General features: G+C 38.4%; 1 protein-coding gene and 1 pseudogene across 4 annotated transcripts in view; one reads left to right on the forward strand and one right to left on the reverse strand.

Annotated features, from left to right (window-relative positions):
• The window catches only part of LOC108552992 (mucin-19), a 39,534-nt gene extending 13,527 nt beyond the window's left edge, over positions 1-26,007 (reverse strand). For 2 of the 4 annotated variants that reach the window (XM_017907721.1, XM_017907718.1), the window contains exons 1-3: positions 9,880-9,926; positions 7,119-7,472; positions 2,113-2,256 (exon numbers count right to left, since the gene is read on the reverse strand). In XM_017907721.1, coding sequence (XP_017763210.1) covers positions 2,113-2,256; positions 7,119-7,179 — 205 coding nt within the window. In that variant the 5' untranslated portion in view covers positions 7,180-7,472; positions 9,880-9,926. Of the gene's footprint in view, positions 1-2,112; positions 2,257-7,118; positions 7,516-9,879; positions 9,927-25,991 lie in introns of those variants that run through there. The other 2 variants (XM_017907720.1, XM_017907719.1) reach the window with 2 other exon arrangements.
• LOC108552975 (cytochrome c oxidase subunit 1-like) lies at positions 7,706-17,117 on the forward strand (annotated as a pseudogene).
• Positions 26,008-26,784: the final 777 nt, after the last annotated feature.

Here is a 26,784-nt window from a genome sequence, read left to right on the forward strand (position 1 = left end):
AACGAGCAAACTATTTCGACATCTGGTAGGCAAATGTGCCTGGCAGACAGTCGAAGATCGGACTGACAGCTGAGATGGCGCAACGTAATCCTCCTGACGCCATTGCTTCCTCCATAGAAGCGAATCGGCTGGCAAATTGGAGCTTCTCAGTATCGACTTTTCACCATGTCCGATTGCTCGTCGAAGATCGACACGATCGATTCGCGACTGAATATTCATCGAGCATTGTCTGCTATGAATACTTCGGCGACGTCTCACGGCTTTTGCCTCCATTTTATACATTCCGGACGCACTTCCGACACGAAACGCGCTTTTCCTTTTAGATTCTTTCGCTCATTCGGTTCAAGGCAAGTCTTCCACTTTGTTCTCGTAATTCGAATTTTTCTGCGATTTTTCATCGCTCGAATTCCATACGAAACCGTACAATCGTACAGGTTTTGAATATCTCTGTAATATCTTCGTACAGAATTCTGAAACTCGAGAGCTTGGTGCAGAATTCCCAAGATCGATTTCTGGTTTTTGCCATAATTTTGAAATTCGACGAGACGGTGCAATTTTTTAATTTCCTTTCGAATCAACGAAGTTTTTAATTTTTTAATTAACCCTAAAGATCGTTATTAATTAATATCTCGAATTTAAAATTGCTCAATGACACGTGGAATATCGAGGTAAAATAATTCTATGTCTTATTGTTAATTTGCATTTATTATTTACCGTTTTGAAAATATCATCGACTCTGTGGCAGAAGGTTTTCGAATTACTATGTTTCTGTAACGAAAAGATCGCCGAGTGCAAAGGGTTAATAGCTGTCAAAGAGTAGATCGATATTGTTTCTGAGTTATCGCTACAGTTACATGGTGATCGATGTTGAAAAGACAATGAACTCGTGTGACATGATTCATTAAAACGATGACAAGCAGCCATTAATCACGATGATAAAGATAGCAACATCCTCGAAAAATGACGGGCTCGAGTACACGTGTAATTACACAATGATTATTTTTAAATGTTCCAAGTAACAGGAAACGATCGTCTCGATTATGATGCACAGATAATTACGAACAGTGTAACAATTTTCATTGATTAGCATTCAATTATGGAGCTAATATGCGTTGATCGATCATCCTGATTGAGAAATCATAGTGTCCGTGTCAAAATCAAGGGATACCGGTGGAATAATAATTATAAATTACTTGTAAGCAGAAGCTTTTGATGACGGAAGCCGAGAGTCGATTTCTCGAGACTAAAAATATCACCGAACGTAAGAATATACGTTTGTTGTGGTTGGATTCCGATATCCTGTTGCAAGTGCAAGGATGCAGCTGCACCTCTATGGATGCTACGTTTATGCAATCGTAAAAAGTATAATCGTATGAATCATGCAACGCTTGATAAATATTTAATCACGATCCTGTCCCAAAAATATAAATATATATATACCGAATTAAAAACGATTCAAAATTATTGTCGACTATGATATCCTCGAGAATTGAATTACGAAAGAAAAATTATTTCGGGAAAATGGTTTTTCCAGCAATTATACGAGTGATAAAGCGATGTTAATTATTCCATATATTAAAAGGACTTTTACTTTCAAAACGTTACTTTCATTAACGCTATCTCGTAATTTCTTTAACGAGCATTTCCTGAGCCCAATGGTATCTTACGAGTTAAACGCGTTAATGAACGTAATTATCTTCGCCATTGCAGTTTTTTCGTTCAATAAGAAAAGAGATTCTGAGAACGCGATACTATTTCGTAGTAAACACTCGCTTTACAGTAGAACGTGGTTAATTATATTTTTCGATTTAAGCGTTGTTTCGACATTGAAATTGATCGGTGTGAGAAGCATTAACCGCTGGAAATTGTTTAGAAATCCATTTCCAAGGATGTTCTTCTCCATTTTCCGGATATATCGCGACGTTTTGTTTTGCTCGTAACGCATAAGAAATCATCTGACATAACCGCCTGGCTCTGATCGTCGCGATTATCGAGAATCAAGGGATTTGTCTTTTAAACGACCATCGCGTTACGTTGAAACTAACTCATCAACCTGAGCACTGCATACGATTATTTACGATTATACCAGGATGAAATATGCCTTGGACTTACCGGAAATCGAGAGATTTTGCACGTCGTGGCCTTGCTGCACCAGAGTGGTGCATTTGCAAACAGCCTCTGTCAGCTGTTGCACGTTGGAAGCGGAAGTGTAGCAGACCACTTCTCTGCCAGGCGATTGTCTTTGTTTCGGGCATTCTGAAATCGATGAAAAATCAGTGAAAATTAATCATGCGAAAAGATTTCCCGTCTATAATATATAATATAATATTTAAATTACTTTACAGCTATTTTATCGGAAAAAGGTACTCCGAAAAGAAGGGAAATCAAAAAATTCTTCTTCTTTAAAATTAGAAGATTCTACTTCCTCCTTCAAACTTTCTAATTTTTTCTTTCAACGGAGTCAGTCCAAAATTTTATCGGAAAAAGTATTCCTAAAAGAAAGGGAATCAAAAAATTCTTCTTCTTCAAAAGTAGATTATTCTATTTCCTTTTTCAAAATTTCTAAATTTTTCTTTCAACGGTGTCAATCCAAAATTTTATCAGAAAAGGTATTCCTAAAAGAAAGGAAATCAAAAAATTTTTCTTTCTTAAAAATAGAAGATTCTACTTCCTCCTTCAAAGTTTCTAATTTTTTTTTTCAATGAAGACAATCCAAAATTCTCTTTTTAAAAAGAAAACATGTCATTTCCTTTTTTGAATAGGAGAAATCCATTTATTTACCGTTCATTTCAATTCTTCTGGGCTCAAGTCAGTCAATATGGGAAATACAATAACTAATAATCATAAATTTTCTTCGCTAAAATACACCGTGAAATAAATGGCGAAATTCTGTCAGCGAAGTGTGCATAGAATTTAACGAGCCACGATATTTTATTCATCTATCAATATCGACTTTACGACTTTATTAATGGATATGCTTCGAATGACTTATAGGTTGGAACAGTCGAGGCGAGATTAACGGGATCGGAGCGTAATTTTCCGTGGCCGTGAGTGAGAAATAAGCGAGCCAAAAATTAGTAGCTTCGGAGATGCGTTTGTTATGTACATTGATTGAACGTTGCCGTTGACATCATCCTTCGCGTACGCTATGCAACCGTTGCTATAATAGTCGTTTACATAGCCGCGCAGCCTTGCGGCTTCGAGAAGAGGAGGAATCACGCACAGGATGATCTGCACAAGAAAACAAGTCACGGATTAGCCGGTGACTTTTATTGTTAATAAATTTCTCACTTCATGTCGGGGCCTGCCACCGAAGAAAGCCTTTTTCACGGTGAAGAACAAACGGTGGAAAGCGTCGATCATCTAACGTCGAAGCTGACCCCTCGAACCTATCGAGAAAACTCAACGTTGAACAATTCTAAAGAATTCAAAGGATCGTCACTTTCCAAAATTTTCCGAAGTCCAATTGTCGAATTTTACATATTCGAAGTTCGTTCATCGATGATATGCTAATTACTCGGATATCGAATACAACGTCGAAGAATTCTAAAGGATTCTATGGATCGTCGCTTTCCAAAATTTTCCGAAATCGAATTGTCGAATTTTACATATTCGAAGTTCGTTCATCGATGATATGCTAATTACTCGGATATCGAATACAACGTCGAAGAATTCTAAAGGATTATACGGATCATCACTTTCCAAAATTTTTCGAAGTCGAATTGTCGAATCGTCGAATTTTAGATATTCGTTTTCCCGAAGTTCGTTCATCGTTGTTATGCTAATTACTCGGATATCGAATTCTCGATGATATACTCGTCCTCAAAAAATTAGTTTCCCGATGGCATTCAAATTATTGGGAAATCGAATTATCAGTGGTATATTTAATTTAAAAAATTAGCGTTTTAATGGCACGCGAATCATTCAGGAATCGAATTAACAGTGATACAGTCGATAAAATTAGTCTGTTAATGATAGATCGACTATTGCTGATACCTAATCCGTGTATTGGATATATCTTTCTTTCGCGAAGATCAAATCTTCTACATATTTTCTGTTATAAAAGCCGCATAATCGTTACACACCTGTGTTCAAGAAATCGTATTATCGATGGTACTTAATCGAAGATAAATGGCATAGTTAGGGAAGCTACTATAAATACATACCTTTCAAATTGCACCTCGTCAATCACACCTGTCTTAGAAACGTCGATCCAATCAATTATCCAAACTTTCCAGGATCGGATAAAATTCATGAATCCCGAGTGATAAATATACTCTTTATATTTCGCTATAATCAGGTACCATTTGAATTAGCATTCGATACTGACAGAGTTCCGCCTCCAAACCCCACATCCAGCTTCCGTGAATTGTTTCCCGTAACATAACTGCTTCCGATGGGATAGCATTATTCGCAGGAACGATCTGATCGATACCAGTGAAAGGTCAGAATTTGCATTGGATTTTTCGTCCAATAATAATCGACAATTCGACAGAGTATCCGTCGAACGGAGAAAGCTCTTGGCTCCTAGAACGGAAAGAGCGACTTGCTCGTATTTTCTCAAATCGCGTGATTCCACGGCTACGTTCGAAAAACGAAAGTCTGTTTACCGATCTAAAGAGAGACAAGGCGGTGGATGCACCGTCTATCCACGGAATCCGTATGCACGGAGATTTTTTCACGTGCCACCGGACGAAGATCGACCGGATTCAATGACGCAAATGGTATCGTCCTTGTACGGATCGTTGCTCCAGTTGCCGATGGCGCAATCTAACCTTAGAGGACAACGTGTTCCCGATATACCACGCGAAACGATCACGAAACAGCGTGAAACGAGAAGAAGATCGGGGAACGACGATGGGCGTCGCTCGATTATGGTACTTACATGGCTCTCGTTTCAATTAAGGAGGAAATTAACGGCTAGACGCTGGTCTGCAGGTGTTAGGAAACGACAGTTTCTTTGAATATAGGCTAACGTAACCTTGATGGCAGAGCAATCGTTTGACACGATTCTTCTCGTTCTTCTCATTTCGTCTTTTCCTTCGTTTTTTCTTTTTTCCTTCTTTTTTTTTTTTTTTTTTTTTTTTTTTTTTTTTTTTTTTTTTTTTTTTTTTTTTTTTTTTTTTTTTTTTTTTTTTTTTTTTTTTTTTTTTTTTTTTTAAATAAGGAACTGGTACTTTAAGTGCTCTTGGAAATGGTGTAATCGAGGGTTCTGTTTTAGAAAATTGGAAGGTAAATCGCATGGAAGAGATAGAAACTTTATACGGTAATAATAGTATAGTAATGGAGTTGCATGGAAAAAGAGTTAATTATTTCACACCATTCTTTTAATTTCTTCGCATATTTATTTTTTTGTTTTCTTTTTAAATAAGGGGGTGGAATTTTAAGTGCTCTTGGAAATAGTGTAATCGAGGGTTCTATTTTAGAAAATTGAAAAGTAAATCCCATGCAAGAGATAGAAGCTTTATATGGCAATAATAGTATAGTAATCGAGTTTCATGGAAAAAGAGTTAATTATTTCACACCATTTTTTAAATTTTTTCATATATTTTTTCTTTTTTCTTTTTAAATAAAGGGCTGGAATTTTAAGTACTTTTGGAAATGGTATAATCGAATTTTCCATTTTTAAAAATTGAAAGGTAAATCGTATGGAAATAGAATCGTTGAAATGTACAGAAAGGAGATAGAAACTTTATATGGTAATAATAGTATAGTAATCGAGTTCTATGGAAAAAAAGTTAATTATTTCACACCATTTTTTTTTTTTTTTTTGGTATGATTGACTGGCATGTATGGTACTTTGGGGATGGTGTATTCAAAGTTTGCAGAAATTAAAGGATCAATTCAGCGGGAATGGAGTACTCGAAATGTACAGAGACAAAGGTAGAGCAATTAATTTCGTGAGCTGCAGATTTGCAAGGATTTGCTGCGAATCATAATGAATATCGCGAATAGCGTGGAACACGAGTTGTCTACATAGAGCAGTGCACACTTTAAGTACACTTCATTAGGCGCTCTCCATTCATCAATCTCATTCATAATCACGAACAGCTTCCAGTTGAAAAAAGAGCACAAGACCTCCTGTTTTTTAAATTACATTAATTCGTACAAGATTACGAGATAATGTGGTATAAAATAGACGACTGAAATTTCAATCGATTTCCCAACAAATTTTATTTAATAATTTCGAGATTTCTAACTTCGCGAGAATCTCAACCTTTTTACTAGTCGTATTTATGGTATACCCTGTAGTTCAAACGCTTGCTCGTTAAAAATATAATTATTCGATCTGTTCGGTGTTGAACAATAAATTATTTTACGTTAATTAACATAAATTAATTTCCTTTCATTTTCTTCAACAAAAATGTATGCTCTATACGAAGCAAGGTTTCATAGAAAATGAATTTATATTTCTGCTAATGTCGCTATTCCAAGAATTTTTAGTATTTTTCATTTATTATATTCCAAATTACCTCGACTATCATTTTTCCGCGTTTACATCATTAATATGACTGAAGCTCACCTTTTCATTTATACCTCCATAAACGTAAACTATTTTTCAACGCGTCAACGAGGAAATGTATATGCTTTTAAACAAACAACCTAACCAGTTTCCATTTCGAAAAATGTCAGACACTTGTGTATTAATATTTCTACATATCACTGGTCTTCTTTGAGCCTCAATCACTTTTACAAGATATACATTCTTTTCAGTTTCCATTCTAAAAGGTTTCAAACACACTCCCCAAATTTATTTCTGTCTTCATTAACGAGTTTCCCTGAGTCTCGAATAATAATCATTTTTACAAAATAGCAGTGAACAAACATGCAAACTCCCAAACTTCGAAACCATCGGTTTAATCAGTATTTTAAAAAAAAAAAAAAAAAAAATCTCAGTCTCAAGAAAAGGAAACCATAAGCATTAACTTATATTTTTACAAAATGGTAACAACGAGTAGACGCACAAACTTGCACACCAACAATATCTAACCGTTCAACTATTCATCCTAAAAAATCTCACAAATACCCTACAAATCTACATACTATGGTAGCCATCAACATCCTCCCCCCCTCCCCCCCCGGATTTTCAAAGAAACATCACAGAAAATCAGACTTACGCAAGCCGCAAGTAAGACTCAGGAGTCCAAGAAGGACCACCAAGCTCGTCCTGTCGATCATCCCGTCGACTTCAGGCCTCAGTACCTCTCGACGACGTGCAGGATCCTCTAGATCAGGTCCGTGTGGTCCCAAGAAACGACGCAGGAGCCCCGAGACCGGCGCTCATGGAGGACCCAGGGATCGATGAGATGTTTCCCGCGTTGACGGCAACGGCAAAACAGCGTCGACGTGGTACTCGTTGTTCGTAGCCAAGGAAAGCCTCTCTCTTTCTGTCTTTCGTCCCGTACAAGCCGAGTGGGGGATCAAAGGAGGCGAAGGATCCTTCGAGTTCGAGAGCGCGTTTCGCACTGAACCTTCGGAGGATTCGTGCTCTCTTAGTAAACCCTACCGATCGGATGGAAGCGCGGCCGAGGAACAAACATCGAGGGAGATGGAGCCGCAGGGATACGATCGAGGGGGAACGAGAGATCGGTTAACGCGGACCGCCGGATTACCGGATGCCGGGTGGGGTGACGCGGACTGGCCCAGATCGGGACACTTTCCGTGTTACGCGTACACTGTCGGCCAAAAGCTTGGAATCGCCGACATGGGTCCTGGTGAGTTTGGAATTAGGCCTCGGAGAAGCCTCCGATCAGCGATCTAATCGGTACCCCTGGTGTTAATCATGAATTAATGAGAAAATTAGCAAATAATATTAGAGGTATTGGTTAGGTGATAAGTCAGGTTTGAAATTCTGGAATCTTTCTTCTTTCTATTCGGTTCTAGATTGGAATTGGGCCTCAGAGAAGCCTCTGATCAGCGATTTAATCGGTATCCTAGGTGTTAATCACGAATTAATGAGAAAATTAGCGAATAATATTAGAGGTATTGGTTAGGTGATAGCTCAAATTTGAAATTCTGGAACCATTCTTCTTTCTATTCGATTCTAGATTGGAATTGGGTCTCAGAGAAGCCTCCGATCAACGATCTAATCGGTATCCATAGTGTTAATCTCGAATTAATGACGAAATTAGCGAATAGTATTGGAGGTATTGGTTAGGTGATAACTCAGATTTGAAATTCTGGAACCATTCTTCCTTCTGTTCCATTCTAGATTGGAATTGGGCCTCGAAGAAGCCTCGATTAGTAATCTATCGATATCCATGGTGTTAATCTCAAATTAATGACGAAATTAGCGAATCGTGTCAGAAGTCTAGCCTAGGTGATAACTCAAACTTTTGACTAAAGTTTGGTGTGCATGTGTGCATAAATTTGCGAATGAGACCTCTAATCTGAGGACTTTGACGAGACTAGATGCGTGACAATGAAATTCTGGAATCTTCTTTTTGTTCGATTCTAGATTGGAATTAGGTCTCGAAGAAGCCTCTGATTACCGATCTATCGATATCCGCGATGTTAATCTCGAATTAATAACGAAACTAGCAGATCGTGTTACAGATTTAGCGTAGGTGTTAATTCGGGTTTTCTACTGAAGTTTGATGTATTATACCTGTGTAAGTAAGATTGGGAATGAGACCTCTAGTCTGAGAACTTTGACAGGTCTAGATGCGTGACAATGAAATTCTGAGCCATTCTTCTCTGTTCGATTCTAGACCGACGTATTCGACTTGTTCTTTGTCGATGGATCATAGCGAGCTTTGAACGATTTTTAGGATCCCTGGAGGCTTCGTCTAAGGAATTTTTCGCGGATACGTCGAGTTATTGACAGTAGTGATTGGGAGCACTTAGAGAGTATTCTACGAACGGAGAGTTGTATTACCTCGTAAGGTGTTATTTTTGGCAATGCTTGTTGCTCGCGTGGGCCGATCAAAGCAGCATGGTTGCATAAGAGACACACGGGATGGCAATTAAGATGCACTATAAGCATCCGCGTGGGTTTATGGCCGGGAATTTCGACGATAGTACGCAGACGGAACGTGTTCTCCGGTGTACTTAGACGAAGATCAAGGATTCGATGCTTTCTAACCGGAAAAGAGCCACCGTGATCCTCGTGGAAAATTTCTGGACCACCTGATTGGCCTCTGTCGAGAGTCAAACTGGAATAGCCGAAAAGTGAAACGAGGTCGAAGAAATGTATCGGGTTTCGACAAGTTGACCCCTTCTTCGAGGCAACTCTTTCATCCCAGAAATATCATTTTATACCTGGCACGCGATATTCGGTTCTACCTTCACGCCGAAGCGACTCGCGAACGTATTACTTTTTAATTATCTCATTCTCGCCAACGTCTCAATAAGACAATTTTGCATCGAATGAGTCGGTTAGCCTTCTGCGATGAATCGAATCGACAGTACTGTACACGGCAATGTTACTCGTGTATAATATACAATTGTTAACGATTCGCCACGCTGCGTGGGATTAGTGTTTCATTAGACGCAGTTAGGTCAACCGCAATTCTCCTTCTGCAATCAAACTGTCAAGCGTGTTCAACACTTCCATCGACACGGTGTTTGCACTCTCGTCAACCGGGATGATCCTCCTGGCGTAATCTCGGGTCGACTGAGCATCCTTATGAGATTTTTTCGTCGACCATTATACAGACAGCTCGACCACGATCCGACGATGCTCGATGAAAAATCGCCATTGCAACGTTTCTCGAGAGAAAGAGAGAAAGAGAGAGAGAGAGAGAGAGGGTACGAGGAAGGGACCATGGAGACACGTTCAGTGACGATGATTCAACGCGACGTTTTCGAGTTTTATTTCGCGTTTCCGGCGGTCTAGAGTATTTTCGAAGGCAGGGGGACAAAAGGTGCCTTTTCTACCTGAATGACGGCTGAGTAGCACGCGTGACGACGGCCTGGCTCGCACTGCAATTCGAGTCATCCTTCTCATAGCGCTGCACGTGTTTACCGGTCTATCCAGTATCCACTGCGAGCTCGGTTGCCGTTGGATTAATCAGCAGCGTATGCTAATCGACAATGGTCACCGTTGCACCTAGCGGTGTTACGTCAGCGAACGTTTCGCGTATTATTTTCGCGTTAAAAGGTATTACGAATTAACGCACTTCTTCCACGTCTTCGCGACTTCCAGCCTGCACGATTGGTCATTGTTAATTGCAAATCGCTGGTTTTTACGTTGGATGACCGATTCCAAAATAGACACGTTCAGGATGTGCCGTGCACGTTTTATTCCATCGTTCTAGCCGAGACCGAGGATCTTTTTCATTTATTACGATGGTACGAGGAAAACGTTATGGCTGCTAGAAAGTATAGATATCATTGTGTTGTAGGAACAATGCCGCGTTTGTGTAAAGGTCGCGTATCTCCGGTGGTAATGTTCCAGAAATTTTCTGAACCGAGATCGATCGAGGTGATAACCAAAAAAGGGTCGATATCCGGCTGACTAGGCGTCGATCGCTGAAAGGAGATCGTCATCGACGCCATGATTGAGTCGTGAGAACACTTCGATCTGGGAAAGGGTGTACGATCGTTGCAGATACTCGACGAGGTTTCCACGGTTCCCTGATAAGACAGACCTGAGTATTACCGATGAAAAATTAACGAAAATGTAAGTCATCGAGACTGCTTCGAACACTGTTTTGCAATAGGAATGTTATTAAGCATTCGAAGAGGTAAGAAGGTTTCGGAAACTCGAGGTCTCAGTGTCTCGAGTCCTTTGCGAATATCGAGAACTCTAAAGGGGCTGAGATATTCGGAACAGTGTTAAGACTTTTCATGCAACCTTTATTTCAGGAGTTTTACAAACCTTCGGGAACCTTCGGGAATAAAAATATTCCAATACTTAAAGTCCTCATACTTTTTGAAAATTTTTGGATCCTCATAGATCTTATTTTGCTTGATAGATATTTGTAACTTCAAAAAGAAATAATTGCAATAATTATAAAGGATCCAAGAACAGTTTTATATCTATTTTATTTCACACTCTTTAAATTTTCAAGAATAAAAAATTTTCAGACATCTGGTTTTCTTATATTTAGAATATCGTAATATTTAGGCACCGATACTAATTCCGACATAGGATATAAATTAAAATACATAATACAATGTGACATATTCTACTGTAACTTTAAGATTCTGGAAAAATATTTCGCGCCATTTTTAAAAAGCTCGTGAAGTCGTAGAGAATGAAGTCATCGATTCCTAATGCAAAATTCGCGAATAATGTGATGGCGGGAAAATATTTCTCATTTTTCCATGTTCCGTTGTTTCGGCAGAAACGTTCGATAAAATATCGTGTGCCCACACTGAAAGCAAGATGGATGATCAGGTGAATCATCGCCGATAAGGTCGTCCCGCGAATATCCAGGTCTGCATACGTGTTTCTTCCTACGAATTACGTCACTTTCCAGAAGAGCGACAAAGAACGGTCCCGCTGTCGCGATTTCCGTGGCGGACTTTATGATTGCCACATAGAATCGACATCTTTGCACGCGCGATAAATTTTTAGTGAATTATTGCACCATGTCGAAAGAAAAGAATGGTCTTTCGCTGCTCTTGGCCATTTTCGTCCACGCCGGATTTTTTAACGAGAATCCGTTTCCTGTGATCACTTTTATTTACGATCCTCCGCTTCTCCGATCGTGGAAACACCTCGTTCCTGAGCGTTTCGATTTTCGTGCGAGAAGATATTTCCAACTAGCTTAATTTTCCGTGCAAAAAGTTCTCCTTTAGCCGTTGAATTTTACAGAGAAGAGAAAATTAGGGATAGCGGGATATTACCCAATTTTACGCGCGGAATGAAAACTCTGCTTAAACTTTTCGATTTCTATTCGTTTTCTCTCAGAAAACAGATCCCAGGAATTTTAGTATTTTCATTTTTCTGAAAGCTCCAAAGGATATTTTCGAGTTCCGAAATTTCACAAGGAAACGAAGGTTGAAGATATGGGGACAGAGTGATAGAAAATTTTCCGCGTTTACACGCGAGCTTCCAATTTTTATATTCTCATTTATAGACAAAGGAGATCTTTTCAGCAAATAGACAGTGAAACAGTCGTAACTTAATAGATCGGGGTTAACACTATACTGCGTGTACGCTTCTGGTAACGAAATCTCGATACCTGAGATAGCGATCGCCATTCAAGGATCTATTCTACTGTATACGCTACAGCACTGTACGAGATCCTGTACCTTTCCAAGATTGTCTTCGATTAAATCTACAATATTAATATAAAATAACTACCTCCAGAATCCCAACAGACTTTATTCTGAAATATCTCAACTCGTCTCAACAAGCCGATTATGGACCACTCCTAATCCAATCCTCGTTTATTTTCAATCTCCTCTGTGTCTCTAATAATTCGATATGCATTTGTCAGAAAAATGTCGACAAATTTACCCATGAAAAATATTTCGTGCGTCTGTTGCACGTACAGTTGATGGATAACGAGCCGATAACATGCACGATGCTGAACTCCTTTGCACAACTTTGCCGTGTATCTACGGTGGCAAAAGAAAAGCGACTCGTCCATCATTCGCGTGCTTCAGGCGATCTGGTGCAACAATGCTCGCACAGGGACGTGCACACGGAGGGAAAGGAACCTTATAGAAAATTGTCGAGACCGTAAAAAGACTGCGGTCAACTTGAAAAGGAGACACCTACCTCCTAGTGGGCGTCTAGGTGGCTGCGCCTTTTACAAACTCCTGCGCCGCCGGGTTTCGTCGTGACGCACTGGTAGCACGTTCCACGATTGAAAACCAGACATTACGTGATGGGGAAAATATTTTTTCCGCATGCTCGTGGACCGTCAATTTCGATCTGTCTTGAGCAAACGTGATAATCGATTTCATGGAAGCGTGCGTACAGGCGAAAATTACTTCTCGTAATGATTGCTAATTGTAAGGATGCTATTAATCGCTGCGAATATCGATTCGTTGTTAGGAAAATCTCGGAGTGGGGGTGGTGGTCGTTTTTTGAAGAAATATCGGAATCTTTGTTTGAATTCGTGTTTTTTAAACATGGAGAGAATGGGTCGTGAAGAATATTTGTTTAGTGGATTAGGTAATGGTATGTGGAATAAACGAGAGATTTTATGGTACGTGGTACGTGCGAATTGACGATAAATTGGATATTGTTGACTGTTGACTTTTAGGTTAAGAAGCGCGGCATGAGCCATCGCGAAATTCAAAATGTTCGTAGTCTTTTATGAACCTAGAAAGGTTGATATTATGACGAAAAGTTTCCTTTTTCCTGAAACCAAAAGAGCCAAAATGCCAAAGCTTGCAGGATGTTGAATATTGGCCAAAATGTGTAAAATAAAATGCTTCGAATGATGTGGCATTTTTGGCAAGCTACGTTGAATCTATTATGACAGTCGTCATAAATTTTTCCAAAAAAGAGACGATAGATAAACGCTACCGAAAATTTAATTTATTCTAACATGAAGATATTCTAATTCTCGCGATCCAATAATTTAAGAATAAAAATTAATTTAGCAATTTAAAATGTATTCTAATTTTCACTGAAATTTATTATCGTTATATAAGTTTTTGATAAATTAATTATTTCTGTCATCACTGTGTTGCGTTAAAAATTTGAATAAGTTAGTCAAGGTTAAAATTAGCTTTTAAAAGCCAAATCGAATTTCGTTCCCAATATGTCCAAGGTGCACCAGAGAGATCTTCTACGTGCCTACAAATTTATTCTACGACATAAGATCTTGTTCTCTTGCAAATAAAGGGAATGTCTCTCTCTTATCATACCAATGATCTGTCAAAACACAAAGCCCGACGATGAAATCGGCCAGCCCGTGTCGTGCTGGTAACCACGTCTCCTTCGTAATTTACACGCGAATCGGCCTTCGTGCACGCAGCTTGCCAAAATATCATACGCCTGACAATAAAAGGATTTCGCGGACATGCAAGGTCAGGAAAGCGGACGTAAGCCTGGTTGAATTACAGGAATATGCGCAATGAATACCGTTTCCACACGATTATGCTCGTTCGATATAGTGGCACAAGGGCGCGAACTCTTAAATCTAGGCTCAGTGAAATTGTACTCAACGGCGATTGAATTTATTCGTTTGATTCTCGGAGGTGGGGGAACTTTTGCGAAATAAATAAAGGGGACACTTGGAGAAATAGGGAATATGCATTTTTACCGATTTATTACGCGCGATAAATTTTATTGCTGACATTTAGGGTCGTAGAACTGCTCGTTTCTTTTCCATGCCTCTTGCACCATTTGACGTATCATATATATTTCACGTTAGATTTATATTTTTATTGATCATCGTCTCGTTACTGGTGATAAAGAATATTAAAAGTAGGTTCATACCTCTTTATTTTTCTCACCTTTTCGAATAAAAAATTTATTCGAATATAAGGATTAAAGGTGTCAAATCGAAGATAAACCGTGTGATCGATATTTGAGTTCTTATTTTAGAATTTTCCAATTTTTATCATTGTCGATAAGCACTTCGGGTAATGCTTCGAGTTTCAATTTTTCAATCACGTTGATCGTAAGTTTCGTACTTAATCCCCCTATTTTATCTCTGATTAGAGCGAAAATATTAAGTGTCACTGCTGTATCTCATTTTAGATTAGAAAATTCATAATTGGGTAATAACTTTTCCTCTCAGTTTCAGCCCGTGTTAGGGCTCTGTAAAAGAACGTTAGACGAGCGAGCAAACGGGTTATTTATTTAAAACGTGCGGCATAAATATCGGGAACGAGGGTAAATATTCAATGACACCGGCATTGTCGATAGATTAAAATGTCGAAAGGAAACGGCAAGTGTTCCTGTTCCGTTTCACGGAAGAAATATGTCTATATCTCTGAAAGCGTGCGGATTGATCGATCTACGGCGATCATTCGATAAACGGAGCTTACGTGGAAAAAGGGACCACGCCCAAGTACCTGAGGGCCGCATAAGGCGGGTATAAAGTTACTGCGGTTACGTAAGGGGTGACAAAGCCACGGTGCCACCATAAACCATATTTTCAACCATACTCTGCTCCGTGCATAATATAAAAGGTCATTGCAGTTCCACCTTCTTCTCCTTTTTTTTTTGCATTTTTTTAAAATCCAATTTTACCAATCCCGGGGCCGTCGCGGGCCATTTTTTGGCCGTTGAATATTTGACGTTAACGCAGAGAAATAAGTAAATAAATTTTTGCCACGACGATAAATAAAATAATACACCGGACAGTCGAAGCAAAAAGAAAATGTTTTTATCCCTCCGTCCGTTTCTTTCCTCGTCTTCCTTTTCTTCCTCCGAACCGAGGGTATTCATCAATAATAAAAACGGCCAGCCAGTAAGTATGGAATTAAAAGTGTATTACGTAAGATTATAGAGTGGTCAATGCGAAAAGAATTTACGACCGCGTAATGAAATCTTTGCATCCGTTAAAATGACACTCCGCCGACAAACTGGCGTGCAACAAATTTACGATTAATTTACTCGATATCGAGGAACGGTATGCAAATTCCTGACGAATGTACCATGGGAACGTCCTCTCGCTACGTTTTACAATAAACCTATAAACATCAGTCCTACGTGTCCCATTGTAACTTCTTCCTTATCCAAACGAACGTGAATATTTTAAAATTCGCGTTCACCATTAATTCCATGCATTTCCTTTGATCGTGTAATTTCAGAAATTTGTATGGCGTTCAATTCAATTTTTAATCGCTTCACCGTCTCTCCGGAAGGACGGAGATGGCGAATATATGAATGTTCAAGATTCTTTGGTTTCGTTGGGTTTGCCAGGTCGATTTAAAAAATCTGCCCGATTTTCGAGGCCATGGAGAGCGTGCTTGCCAAGAGATCCAATTTCTATTTCTCGACAGGAAGCAGAGGAACCGTGCGTCCTAAGATGTCGACAAAGGCACGCAGGAGATAAGCCTCGGGGTTTCGAACTACTTGTTTCAGGCAAGTGGATGCTTGACGAGCCGATTCCTTTGTGATATGAAAGTGCTCGGCAGGAGAGAGCTTATTTGCATTCGATAACAACCGAGTCGAACGGTTAAAACAGGATCGCACCTTCGACCAAATGTGTAGCAACTCTCCTGACCATTCGGCTGTGAAGACCGATTTCTATCAGTTTCGTGCATCTGAAATTTCGTGACTGCTGAGCCAAGGTGTCGACTTTTGCTTCCTTTCATTATCTTATTTAGCGACTGGCGAACTACTAAATTTATTGAATAATCCAACCTTGTTGCAAATGAAATTTAACATTTGGTAGATATCCGAGATGTTCTTCGTTTAATAAATTTTACAACAAATTTCAGAGTCTTTTAATAATTATACGCGAAAAATAAAATTGATCATCGATTCTAGTCGATTTTTAAAAAATGATCAATTATATGATTCTTTCATTACAAGACATGCTTTTTTAATAATTTTTTGTATAGTTTTACCTTTTTTAATCGGTGGATTTGGTAATTGATTAATTCCATTAATATTAAGTTCATCAGATATAGCTTCTCCTCGAATAAATAGTATTAGATTTTGATTATTACCCCCTTCTTTGTTACTATTATTAATTACAGGAATTTTTAATTTTACATCAGGTACGGGTTGAACAGTTTATCCGCCTTTATCAAATTATATATTTCATTCATCACCTTCAGTTGATTTTACAATTTTTCTTTAGGTTCAATAAATTTAATAACTACTATTATATTAATAAAATATTTTTGTTTAGATTTAGATAAAATACCTTTATTTCCTTGATTTGTATTTATTACAATAATTTTATTATTATTATTAATTATTAGCTGGAGCTATTACTATATTATTATTTGATCGAAATTTTAATACTTCAATTTTTGATCCAATAGGTAGAGGAGATCCAGTTTTATATCAACATTTATTTTAATTTTTTAGACATATAGAAGCATATATTTTCATTTTACCAGGATTTGGATTAATTTCTCAAATTATTATAAATGAAAGAGGTAAAAATAGGTTTTTGGTAATTTAGGTATAATTTTATGCAATATTAGGAATAGAGCTTTTAGGTTTTATTGTTTGATGTCATCATATATTTGCAATTGAATTAGATGTTGATTCTGCAGGATTTTCATTCGTATTTATTTGAATGGCGAGTAAAGCAATTCTATTACTCGAGGAATAAGTGGAATAATTAATATAGCAAACTCGTAACATCTCGAACGATCCTGCATTGTCAAGGTCCTGACAACTCCTCCGATGATGCAATCAGATAAGAATTTCGCAGAATAATTTACAGTGTATGTACTTTGCCTTGTAATGCATGCGACGATTATCCACACTCAATCCTTCACACGAGACCATAATGGTCGCTCTTCGTTCTCTATGTATGGCTAAATTATTTTCCCAACGTATCGTTAAACGCCGAACTACATAACTGCGTGAAACCAACGCGACAGACGATTAAACACGCGATCTTCTCCCTCGAGTGCAATTCTAAGTACACTGAAAAGGGAAAAAATTGAGTGCCTTCAAGTCGAAATTAATGCCACTGGTTACAGATTAATTTATATACACGCGATCGTGGAACAAATGAATACTATGGAAAATTTTACATAAATTTCTGAAATGTCACGTATTACGTACCACATTAAGGAACGTGTGTAGACCTTAATTGCATTTGCTGGAGAAAGGTGAGGAGGAATACTTTGAACGTAAACTCATTACAAAGGCTGCGTTGTATGGCAGAATTTTTCTTATCGTTTGTCGAGGATTTATTATTAAATTCATCAAAGAATCGAACCGTAAATTGTCTAAACCCGATGTACAAATTTCTTCGACTTTTCATTGCGGATAAAAGAAAAAAGGGAGGAAAAGAAAGAAGATTTTCTGCATATATTTAATGGTGAATTTTGCGGTTTAACACCACGGTTGAAGACAATTTCGCGTTTCGCCATCCGAATAGTTAGTCGGTGCAATTTCATGTGTGCAAGGCCGCCGGTTTAAAGGAAGCAATTAGATTTGAAGAGGAAGGACGAAGGTTTTTCAATAAGTCATTTTTTTTCATAACGGTGCTGCGCACTTGAAGGACACTTGCGAAATTATTAGGTCTCATCGTCGCAGAATTCCCTTCTTCCAACGACAAGAATTTCTTCTTTTGTCATTTCCGTGCGAACACGAGCCAAGGAAAGTCTTTGAAATTCAACAATACTATATAAAATTGCAATTGGCGTGCTAAACAACGCGGTTAGGCATTTAAAAATTTCTATACAAATTTATTTCAGTATAATAAACTTAGTTTCATCAAGTTCTTTATAATTTTATATATAATAGCAAATTAAGGTTAGATTCTTCTACTATGGTATCGATAGTTTTGAAATTTCTTTATTTTATTTATTACATTACTCTATGTCAATTGTATACGATTATAAATAATATTGGAATTTGAAAGCTATCTTAAATCAAATAAAACAGGCAAAATTATCTTATCTCACCAATGTCAATACTGTCATTTTACGCAGCTTTGGCATTAAATACGTGTTTTCGCCACCCAGCTGAACACCTCAAAGATACCGATCACACATTAATTATAGCAGTAGCTCACTGTGCAGTTTGGTGTCCTTATCTTAAAAAGTCTCGTATACTGCAACCTAGCAGCCTGTTCTCCTTCCCATGTATACCCCATACGGATCTACACGAACGTATCGATCCTCTCTGCGCGGTCCTCATTTACCGTAACCTAATTACCGATTTTTAATTACCAAACGGAGAAAGGAAATAAAATGCAGAAGAACAGCGGACTAATTTCACTGGCCGAGACTACGTTTCCTTTACACGGTTCTTCAATTACACGCGAACAGATCCATTCTCGGTCTCGCTTAACCCCGCCTTATTAAATCGTCGCCTGCTATACCCACGGCCGAAATCGGTTTACGTAATCGATCCGTGATCCACCTCCGAACGCATTTCGCTTTTTCGCATTCCGCTGTCCGTGCTGGTAGCACCCGTGACGCCCGTTCGTAGGACCATGTTCAGTGCCTCCACTTTCTCCACAATTACGTCACACGTGCGCCATGGCACCCCATTTCTACAGCCGCGGGTTGCTTTCGGCGCTGCCACAGGCACAGGCATAAATATCGCGCGAATATTCTCGTTCCGCGAATCCGTGAGGATATTAGACGACGACAGGAGAGTCGCGAGTTATTTCCACGCTGGGAAAGTTGATGGAGAAATTGAGCGTCGATGCAGGAGAAAATATGGATTCTGTATGTGGTCGTTTCTTCGTGGGACGAATACTTTCGGCGGTGAAGGAATTTTTGCTTCCATCGATATTTTCGTACGAGAAGTATTATTATTTTTCAGTAGTATATCTTTTTACGAATAGTAATTTAATTAAATTTAGTTGTTGGAATGATTAATGATAACATTCGATGTTTCAAGGGTTGCTTTAGGTATCTCTTCGTGTATTGGAAATTTTTTGGAGCATTGCAAATTTTTATTGCAGTGGTTCTTGCTTTTTGGGTAGTAGAAATTTTCGTGCAAATTGTAATTTGGGGATTTAAATGATCAATGATCTATACCACACGCAGTTTCACTCCCACATTCTCTCATTTGCATATGAATAAAAATAATTCAAACTTATCTTATTATTTAATTTTAAGAGGAATAATTTATCTGACTTTACCATCCAAATGCTTCCATCGATATTTTCGTAGTAAAAGTATTATTATTTTTCAGTAGTATATTTTTTTTACGAATGGTAAATTAATTAAATTTAGTTACTGGAATTGTTAATGGCAACATCCGATATTTCAAGGGTTGCTTTAGGTTTATATCTCTTTGTATATTGGAAATTTTTGGGGGGACTGAAAATTTTTTTGGATACTGGAAATTTTCGTGCAAACTATAATTTGGTGATTTAAATGATCAATGAGGATATACTATGTTGTAAATGTCGTCTTATGTGGTTTTCGAAGGACAAGGAAACATGGGTATATAAATGGTCACTTCTGTGTAGTATGGAAATTTTTGTACACGTGAAGAAATAATAAAATCCAATATATAATACATTTATATTATTACCGTTTAATGACTGTAATATAATATTTATTTTTATTCTTACTTTTGGAATATTATCGACAAAAATTGTATTTTTCAATCTATTGTACTTTCTTCAATCTGACGTGTCTTTAAAATACTTTCCAACAGATCGATCAAATTTCATATTGAGGAAAAAAAAAGAAAATTGCAATAAATTCCTTATCTGCTGCATTTCAAAGTACTCAAAGAAAATGAAGATAATCTCAGAACTGTAATTTACTCCCGCGTTTATTTCAAGTTTAATCGTTTAACGAGCAATTATACTGGCTCGCTGGTTAGTCTTTTATCAGAAGCACGTGGTTCTTCTAGACGAAATCAACTGGTGGTTTCTCTTTCCACCATTGTTACTTGACCATTAATCAACACGGTCTATTCACTCGATATCGCGCTATCGGTGTTAATCCACGTTATTTTAACCTACGCCGGTACAAAAGCCTCGTTTTCGCATAGTCATTTAAAAGTAATCGCGCGCCCGTCTTACGTCACTGGCAATTTCAACTATTGTCAAATTATTCGCCTGGAAACCGAGTCGGATGGGCATATCGGGCCTTGAATCGTTCCACGTGAAATTACGTCTGTGATCTAGCGATCGTTTAGATCATCGGGCAAACGAGAAAGGAGAAAGAACAATTTCACTGTCACTGGGTACTCGTAACTGCTGCGAACACGCAACCACTTTAATCTTCCAGTGTCATAAATTCTGTCGGATATGATTTCATGGCTGATGCTGTCACAAGAGCAATTTTTATCGAGGAAGATCGGCTGGACGCAAAAATTCCAACACGTGACAGAATTATTTTAGCGACTTCTTTATGTATTTACAGAATCTTCTTACCAGACGTATCTTTTCATTCGTGCATACATAATGGCAATGATTAATTTTCGATAATTAATTTAATGAAAATTCTACTTAATTTTATTAAAATAAATCAAGGCCAGATCTTTCTAGGAATTTCTAACGATTCTTGGAAGACGACCATTGACTCATTTCCCAATAAAAATAAGAGAAATTAATAAAATAAAATTAAAATATTCATCAAAATAGAATTAACTTTAACGAGAAGTTAATATACGAATAGATAATCACAGTTCGTCTGGGAAAATTAATTTCAGGTTAGCTCATTCCTTCTCTCGGCTCGATTTCGTCTTTCTTCTGCCACCGATTAGCCAGAGAGATTACGTGAAACGCATCCTGAGCGGGAAACGGTAGCTTTTGCGAACTTAATCGACGTCGGGCCACGTCGTTCTGGTGTAAGGAAAGAAAAAAGGAAGAAGAAAACAAAACCACGCGGAAGGAATCCAGTTTTCAATGAGCATCGTGGGCAGGAAAGAAAGTTGACTCGAGTCACACACGTAGCGTCTTTAGGCCGCTTAGAGACGACAAAGAGCAAAGGATCTGGAGCGAGAGTGAATTTGTAGCCACTGGGTGACGTCAAGTCCACGATCGAGATATCGAAAAACGATCCTGGTCTTCTCCCTTGACTTTCTATAGATCGAGGAAGTAAAAGTGTAACAGGTTGGCGAGTGGTCTTCTGCACGTAACGGCGTAAAAAGAGAATAAGCCGGATAATGAGTTACGCTTGGCGTAATGACTTCGATGAACTACACATTCTCTCGCGTGTCGTAATTTTAGATCGGCAATTTTCGATGTTTTCGATACTCGGAACGGTAGATAAATAATCTTCGATCATCTTGACAGAATGTTTTCTCGAAAGGCAGAGCCACGATTTTTAAAACTAGCCTCAACTGCGAGTATAATTTAGCTTCTCATTCGCCAAATCGGTCAACTCCGTGAAATAGTTGAAAATTTATTTCATATATAGGTATAGAAACTGCAGAATTAATTAATTTCTTTTATAATAAAATTCTGAAGAATTTAAAGCGTGATCAAAATCACATTGATCTGTGACTGGCTCAATTAACATATTCGAAGATTACCATTTTATTTAAATTCTAACTTCGATAAGTGTACAGGGTGTTCGAGTTAAAAAACACTTGAATATCTTCTTCGTTTTTAATTTTCTGAAAATCGTCACAAATTTGGAAGAGAAATTTTTCCATTGGCTTATATCTTCGAGATTTTTCAAAATTTATATATGTACATAGAAAGTACTTTGCATAAGAATCTAAATCAAATTCGTATCTTGAAGTATCTATTTCCTCATTTTATTTTTCAAAATTATTTCATCTATTATTACACCACGAAATTTATCAACGATCATGTAATACAGAACTTTTCTTACAAATTCGTGTCGAATTTGGACGAGACTTGCATTTGAAATGCAAGGAACGATTACATGACACATGTACCAACAAGAGATCGGTACATCAGCTGAGGTTCGAGTTCGCTGGCCTTATCCGTAAACTTGTTCAAAGTCTAGTGCAATCGATGTTGCGAATCGCCTAGTAAGTCAAGTGCTTCGGCGTAACCGATCGTCTAGGGATCCCTATGGCGGAGACCAGTTTTTCCCTAGAACGGAGGCAGATCTTTCGATACCGTCCAAAGAATCGATCTCATAATCGTTAATTAAATCGTTTAGCCAAAACGTCACGTGGAAGGACGCGAATACTCATGGGAGAAAAGTATTCGCGAGCTCGCGAAGCATCGATCCACCGTTTTGGTCAGGGATCAGACGCCATTAAGGAACAATAGCTGCAGATAAATGGCGAAAGTTCGCGTTGACAAAAGGTGTGGACACCCGTGCGCTCTCTTGCCCACAGGATTTTTTTATTTAAGTGTGTAAACTCCGAAGCGTATGAATTATGAATGAATTCTTTCGCTCGAGTAATAAAAAATCGAACGAATGAATTACGCGATGAATTTTTCAATAGTTTATGCTTTCGGTGGAAGTAATATACGAGAATAAGAAAATAAAATTGCAGTAATATCATAATTATATAATAAAATATAATTTATAAATATTAGGTATTAATATAATAATATACGTATTTTATTTTAACCTAGGAGGTATAAAATATAGGAAATCGAAGGTGAAAATTATTCGTAGACTTCTCGGAATCGATTATTCGCGATATTAAACGATTCTCCTTGATTTTGGTACAGCGAGAGTGCAAAAGTAAAATTATCGAGCTTATCTGCTATCGAAAGCTGCACTGGCACTTTGCTGACAGATTTCTTATCCAAAGTTACTCTCCGTCAAATTACAAGCCGTACAATGTCCTTTCTTTCACGGCGAACCAGTATGTGTATTAAAATTAAAACTCGCAATTCTTCGCGTTATCCGACTACACGGAGAGTTGCAAGTAACAAACTTGTATACCGAGTGTAAACGATACAGCGAGCTCGTAAAATCAATCGGGTGTTAAAGCAAACATGTTTCAGACATCGGGACCAACTTATTGGCAGAAATACGAGGAGATAAAAATTCGAACTTCATTCAGCGTGATAGTCCTGGCTCCGATCCGATTTTCAATTAATTCCCTGTACTTTTCCCGAGCTGCCATATTTATAGTGACTGCGATCATTGTGGCTAAAGAACCGAGCAAGAGTTCGCGCTGCCATTCATATATCTCGCGAATTAATTGAACCATCGAGTATTCGTTTGAAATTTTTCGAAATATTTTCATCGTAAACAGCACTAAGTTATTTTTAATTAAAATTCTAATTAAAATGAAAATTACGATTGCCGTCTCCGCCCTGGTGCTGTAATAATATTAAACGTGGGTGAAAATTTAATAACGGGATATCCTGTAGAGTGATAAATTATTTTTAATTGCAGCTGCAAAATTTTCATTTTAATATCTGTATTAAATACAATCGAAATGCGTAGGGTATTCCGTGATGTTCCAAATTATGTTGAAACGTGATCGTGATAGAATTTGAACTGCAACAGGATATCGAAATACGATATTCGATGCAGGCAAAAATTTAGCAAAGGAAGATCGCAAATTAGTACTTTCCATCGTCGTATTATAATACATAATAATTTTTACCTTTGACGGTGTGCAAAGGGGTTCATTTGTGCCGCCACTCGCACGTCTAATTTACCATCACGTTACACATTTACATTTCTCTAGTACCCCCGTAGAATGCCTCGTCATGGTCGAACTATCGCCACGGTCAATCGGCATGCTTCACAGACCACCACTGTCAATGAGCTTGCCTCGGCCAAAAGCCATGCACGCTTGCAGCAGACAACGAAATCGTTCGATCTTTAAGTCGTTAATCGGTTAATCTTTATATAATCGCGAAATAATAATTTACTAGGCGTAGAAAAGCTGATGTTAATTAAATGACTTAACACGTTGGCTGGTAATAGATCCATACCTCGCGCAGCTGCATTCTCACGTTTTCTCATTTGCATACGGATCAAAATAGTTCAAACTCATCTTATTATTTAATTTTAAGACGAATAATTTACCTGACTTTACCATCCAAATTTCAGAACCTATCCTTAAGAAATGCAGTTAATTTATTAAAATGTAACAAAGGACATGTCAGTCTCTACCTTGACACAGTTTGCACGAATCTTATTAAAAGCCTACCTGTGCAACGCGTTCTTCGATTCTAATTTACATCCTAGCCAAACTTCCAAGAATCTTCGAAAGCAACGGAAAGTCGAAAGCTGGAAAGTTCCATCCAGAATCAGTCTTACATCTCCAACATTCAAGACATCGCGTAACACCTTTATCACCTACCGAATTAGCCTCTACAAAGCTCCCATTAGCCTCTCAGTCCATTCATTTCGCTCTGACACACCGTTTCGTTTCATTAGCCTCGTGTTCAATCCCTTGCAATCAGCTCGCTTCCCTGAAAACGCCTTCAGCAACACCGGCGATAACGATAGCCTAGCTCCAGGGCGATTTCCACCCCCGCCAGGTGTGGCTGGATTTTTCAGCGAGAGAGTAATCAGTCGGAGATGATTAATCGCGGAGGACGAGTTTGTTCTGTCACTCACGCCTCCGTGAGGACTCAGCAAATCGACGGTAAATGACTGTCGTCGATTACCGAGCAGTCCTCGATCCACCTGATGCCTCTGCTGAGTGGCACAAGAAGGGTTAACTGTCTTCGTCGTAGACAGTTTTGGATTCAGAGACCGGAGCAGATTGGTCGCGTGGGTGGGTAGGATGCAGCGTTGGTAGCTAACCTGACGTTTCTCCTCTGCGACGAATAAGACAGGGTGATTATTTAAATCGAATGCGTGTGACGGGCGGGGATGTCGGTGTATGCAGATTGGCCTGGTTGATCCTTATTTTTTACCTCTTAATCGTCGCTGTCGTTCGACCGCGCCCGCGGGCTACGTACTTAATAGGACAGCCTCGGGTTATGGTCTCGATTGTTAGTGAAAAAGTTCGACCAAGGGAATTGACGTTTGAAAGGAGAAGGTGGCTGATTGGACGGTTTGGTCGCTCTCCAATCGTCGAGTGTTTTATCGCGGAGACAAATTCGCGACGTGGCTTTCGAAAGGGGGACATGATCCACGCACGTACGCGTGGAAAAGTGAGGTTAAAAAAGGGAACGATACGTAGCATAGTGATCACGTTATTTTTCCTTTACTGGTTCGGATAGTGTGCGATATTGTAATTCGAGAGAGGCAGGATGTTAAAGGAGTTATAACGTAAGGGAATAATAGTCAGTGGAAAACTGTGGAAAAACGGTATAGATCTTTATTGGACGGGCGAATGGTTAGAACTGGCCTGTTTAGGGCCACGCAGGTCAAAAGTCGTCTTCAGAAGACTGGATACAAAAGACGAAACGCAGGGAAAGGGATCGCCATACCACTGGAATGTAGAGTTTACTTCACTATTGAATTTTACTATAACACAGGATTCTGCTCGGATACCGAGCAAATGTTCATTGGTTTCTGCTAGAGAGCCATGACACATCCTCTAATTGTGAGATATTACACGTTCAGAGATCCTAGACTCAGAACGCAAGCAAATTCGCAGGGTACTTACTCACCAGCTGCAATCGACAATCCCATTGTATCACTGACCCACGGACGGACTCGATTCTAAATTTCTGCAACATCCAGTCCTTCGATTAGTCAGCCAGGTCGGGCAACAGCCAAGAGTATTCCTCCTTTCTCCAGCAGTTCCAAGGAAAGCATTCCGTACCAGGGCGTGGAAAACGCATTTTCGTTTCTGCGTCACGTCATTCGCCTTCCTGAGTCATCGGTTTATTAATAAATTTATCTGTAACAAAATTAACATTCCTCCTACTTTTGGAAAATGCGAATTCCTAATAAATATTATTTATTTACATCTATCTAGTATTTAAATGCAAATTGTTTCACAATGAAAAAAGTGGGGTAAAAAAATGCATATATGCAAATTTTGAGAGCATTCACGATGTTTCTTTAGACGGAATTCAAATTGACATGTCTGTTGCAATACGTCAACACTGCAGTGCTGCTTCACGATTCCTCGCGATTTCATTCGTGTTTGTATAAATCAATTAATTCACGATTCTTCAGACAAGGTTACTCGAGCTAGAAATTAATCGAGGCGATAGTTTCTAGATTAATATTCACCGACCTATATTCGATTTATCGTATTAACCCTTTGCACTCGAGAGGTGTCTCTCGGTCACCATTCAATCAGATTCTAAAAATGGATGTTAATTAATATGTCAAATTTATAATTACCCAACGATGCACGAAATATCGAAGTATCTACGATATAAATAGGTATCTATATAAAACTAATTCTACGTCTTAAATTGTATACGATTTCGTATTTAGCACTTTAAAAAT

The sequence above is a fragment of the Eufriesea mexicana genome, unplaced genomic scaffold (assembly GCF_001483705.2).
Source record: "Eufriesea mexicana isolate 0111107269 unplaced genomic scaffold, ASM148370v2 scaffold8839, whole genome shotgun sequence".
Taxonomy (NCBI): Eukaryota; Metazoa; Arthropoda; class Insecta; order Hymenoptera; family Apidae; genus Eufriesea; species Eufriesea mexicana.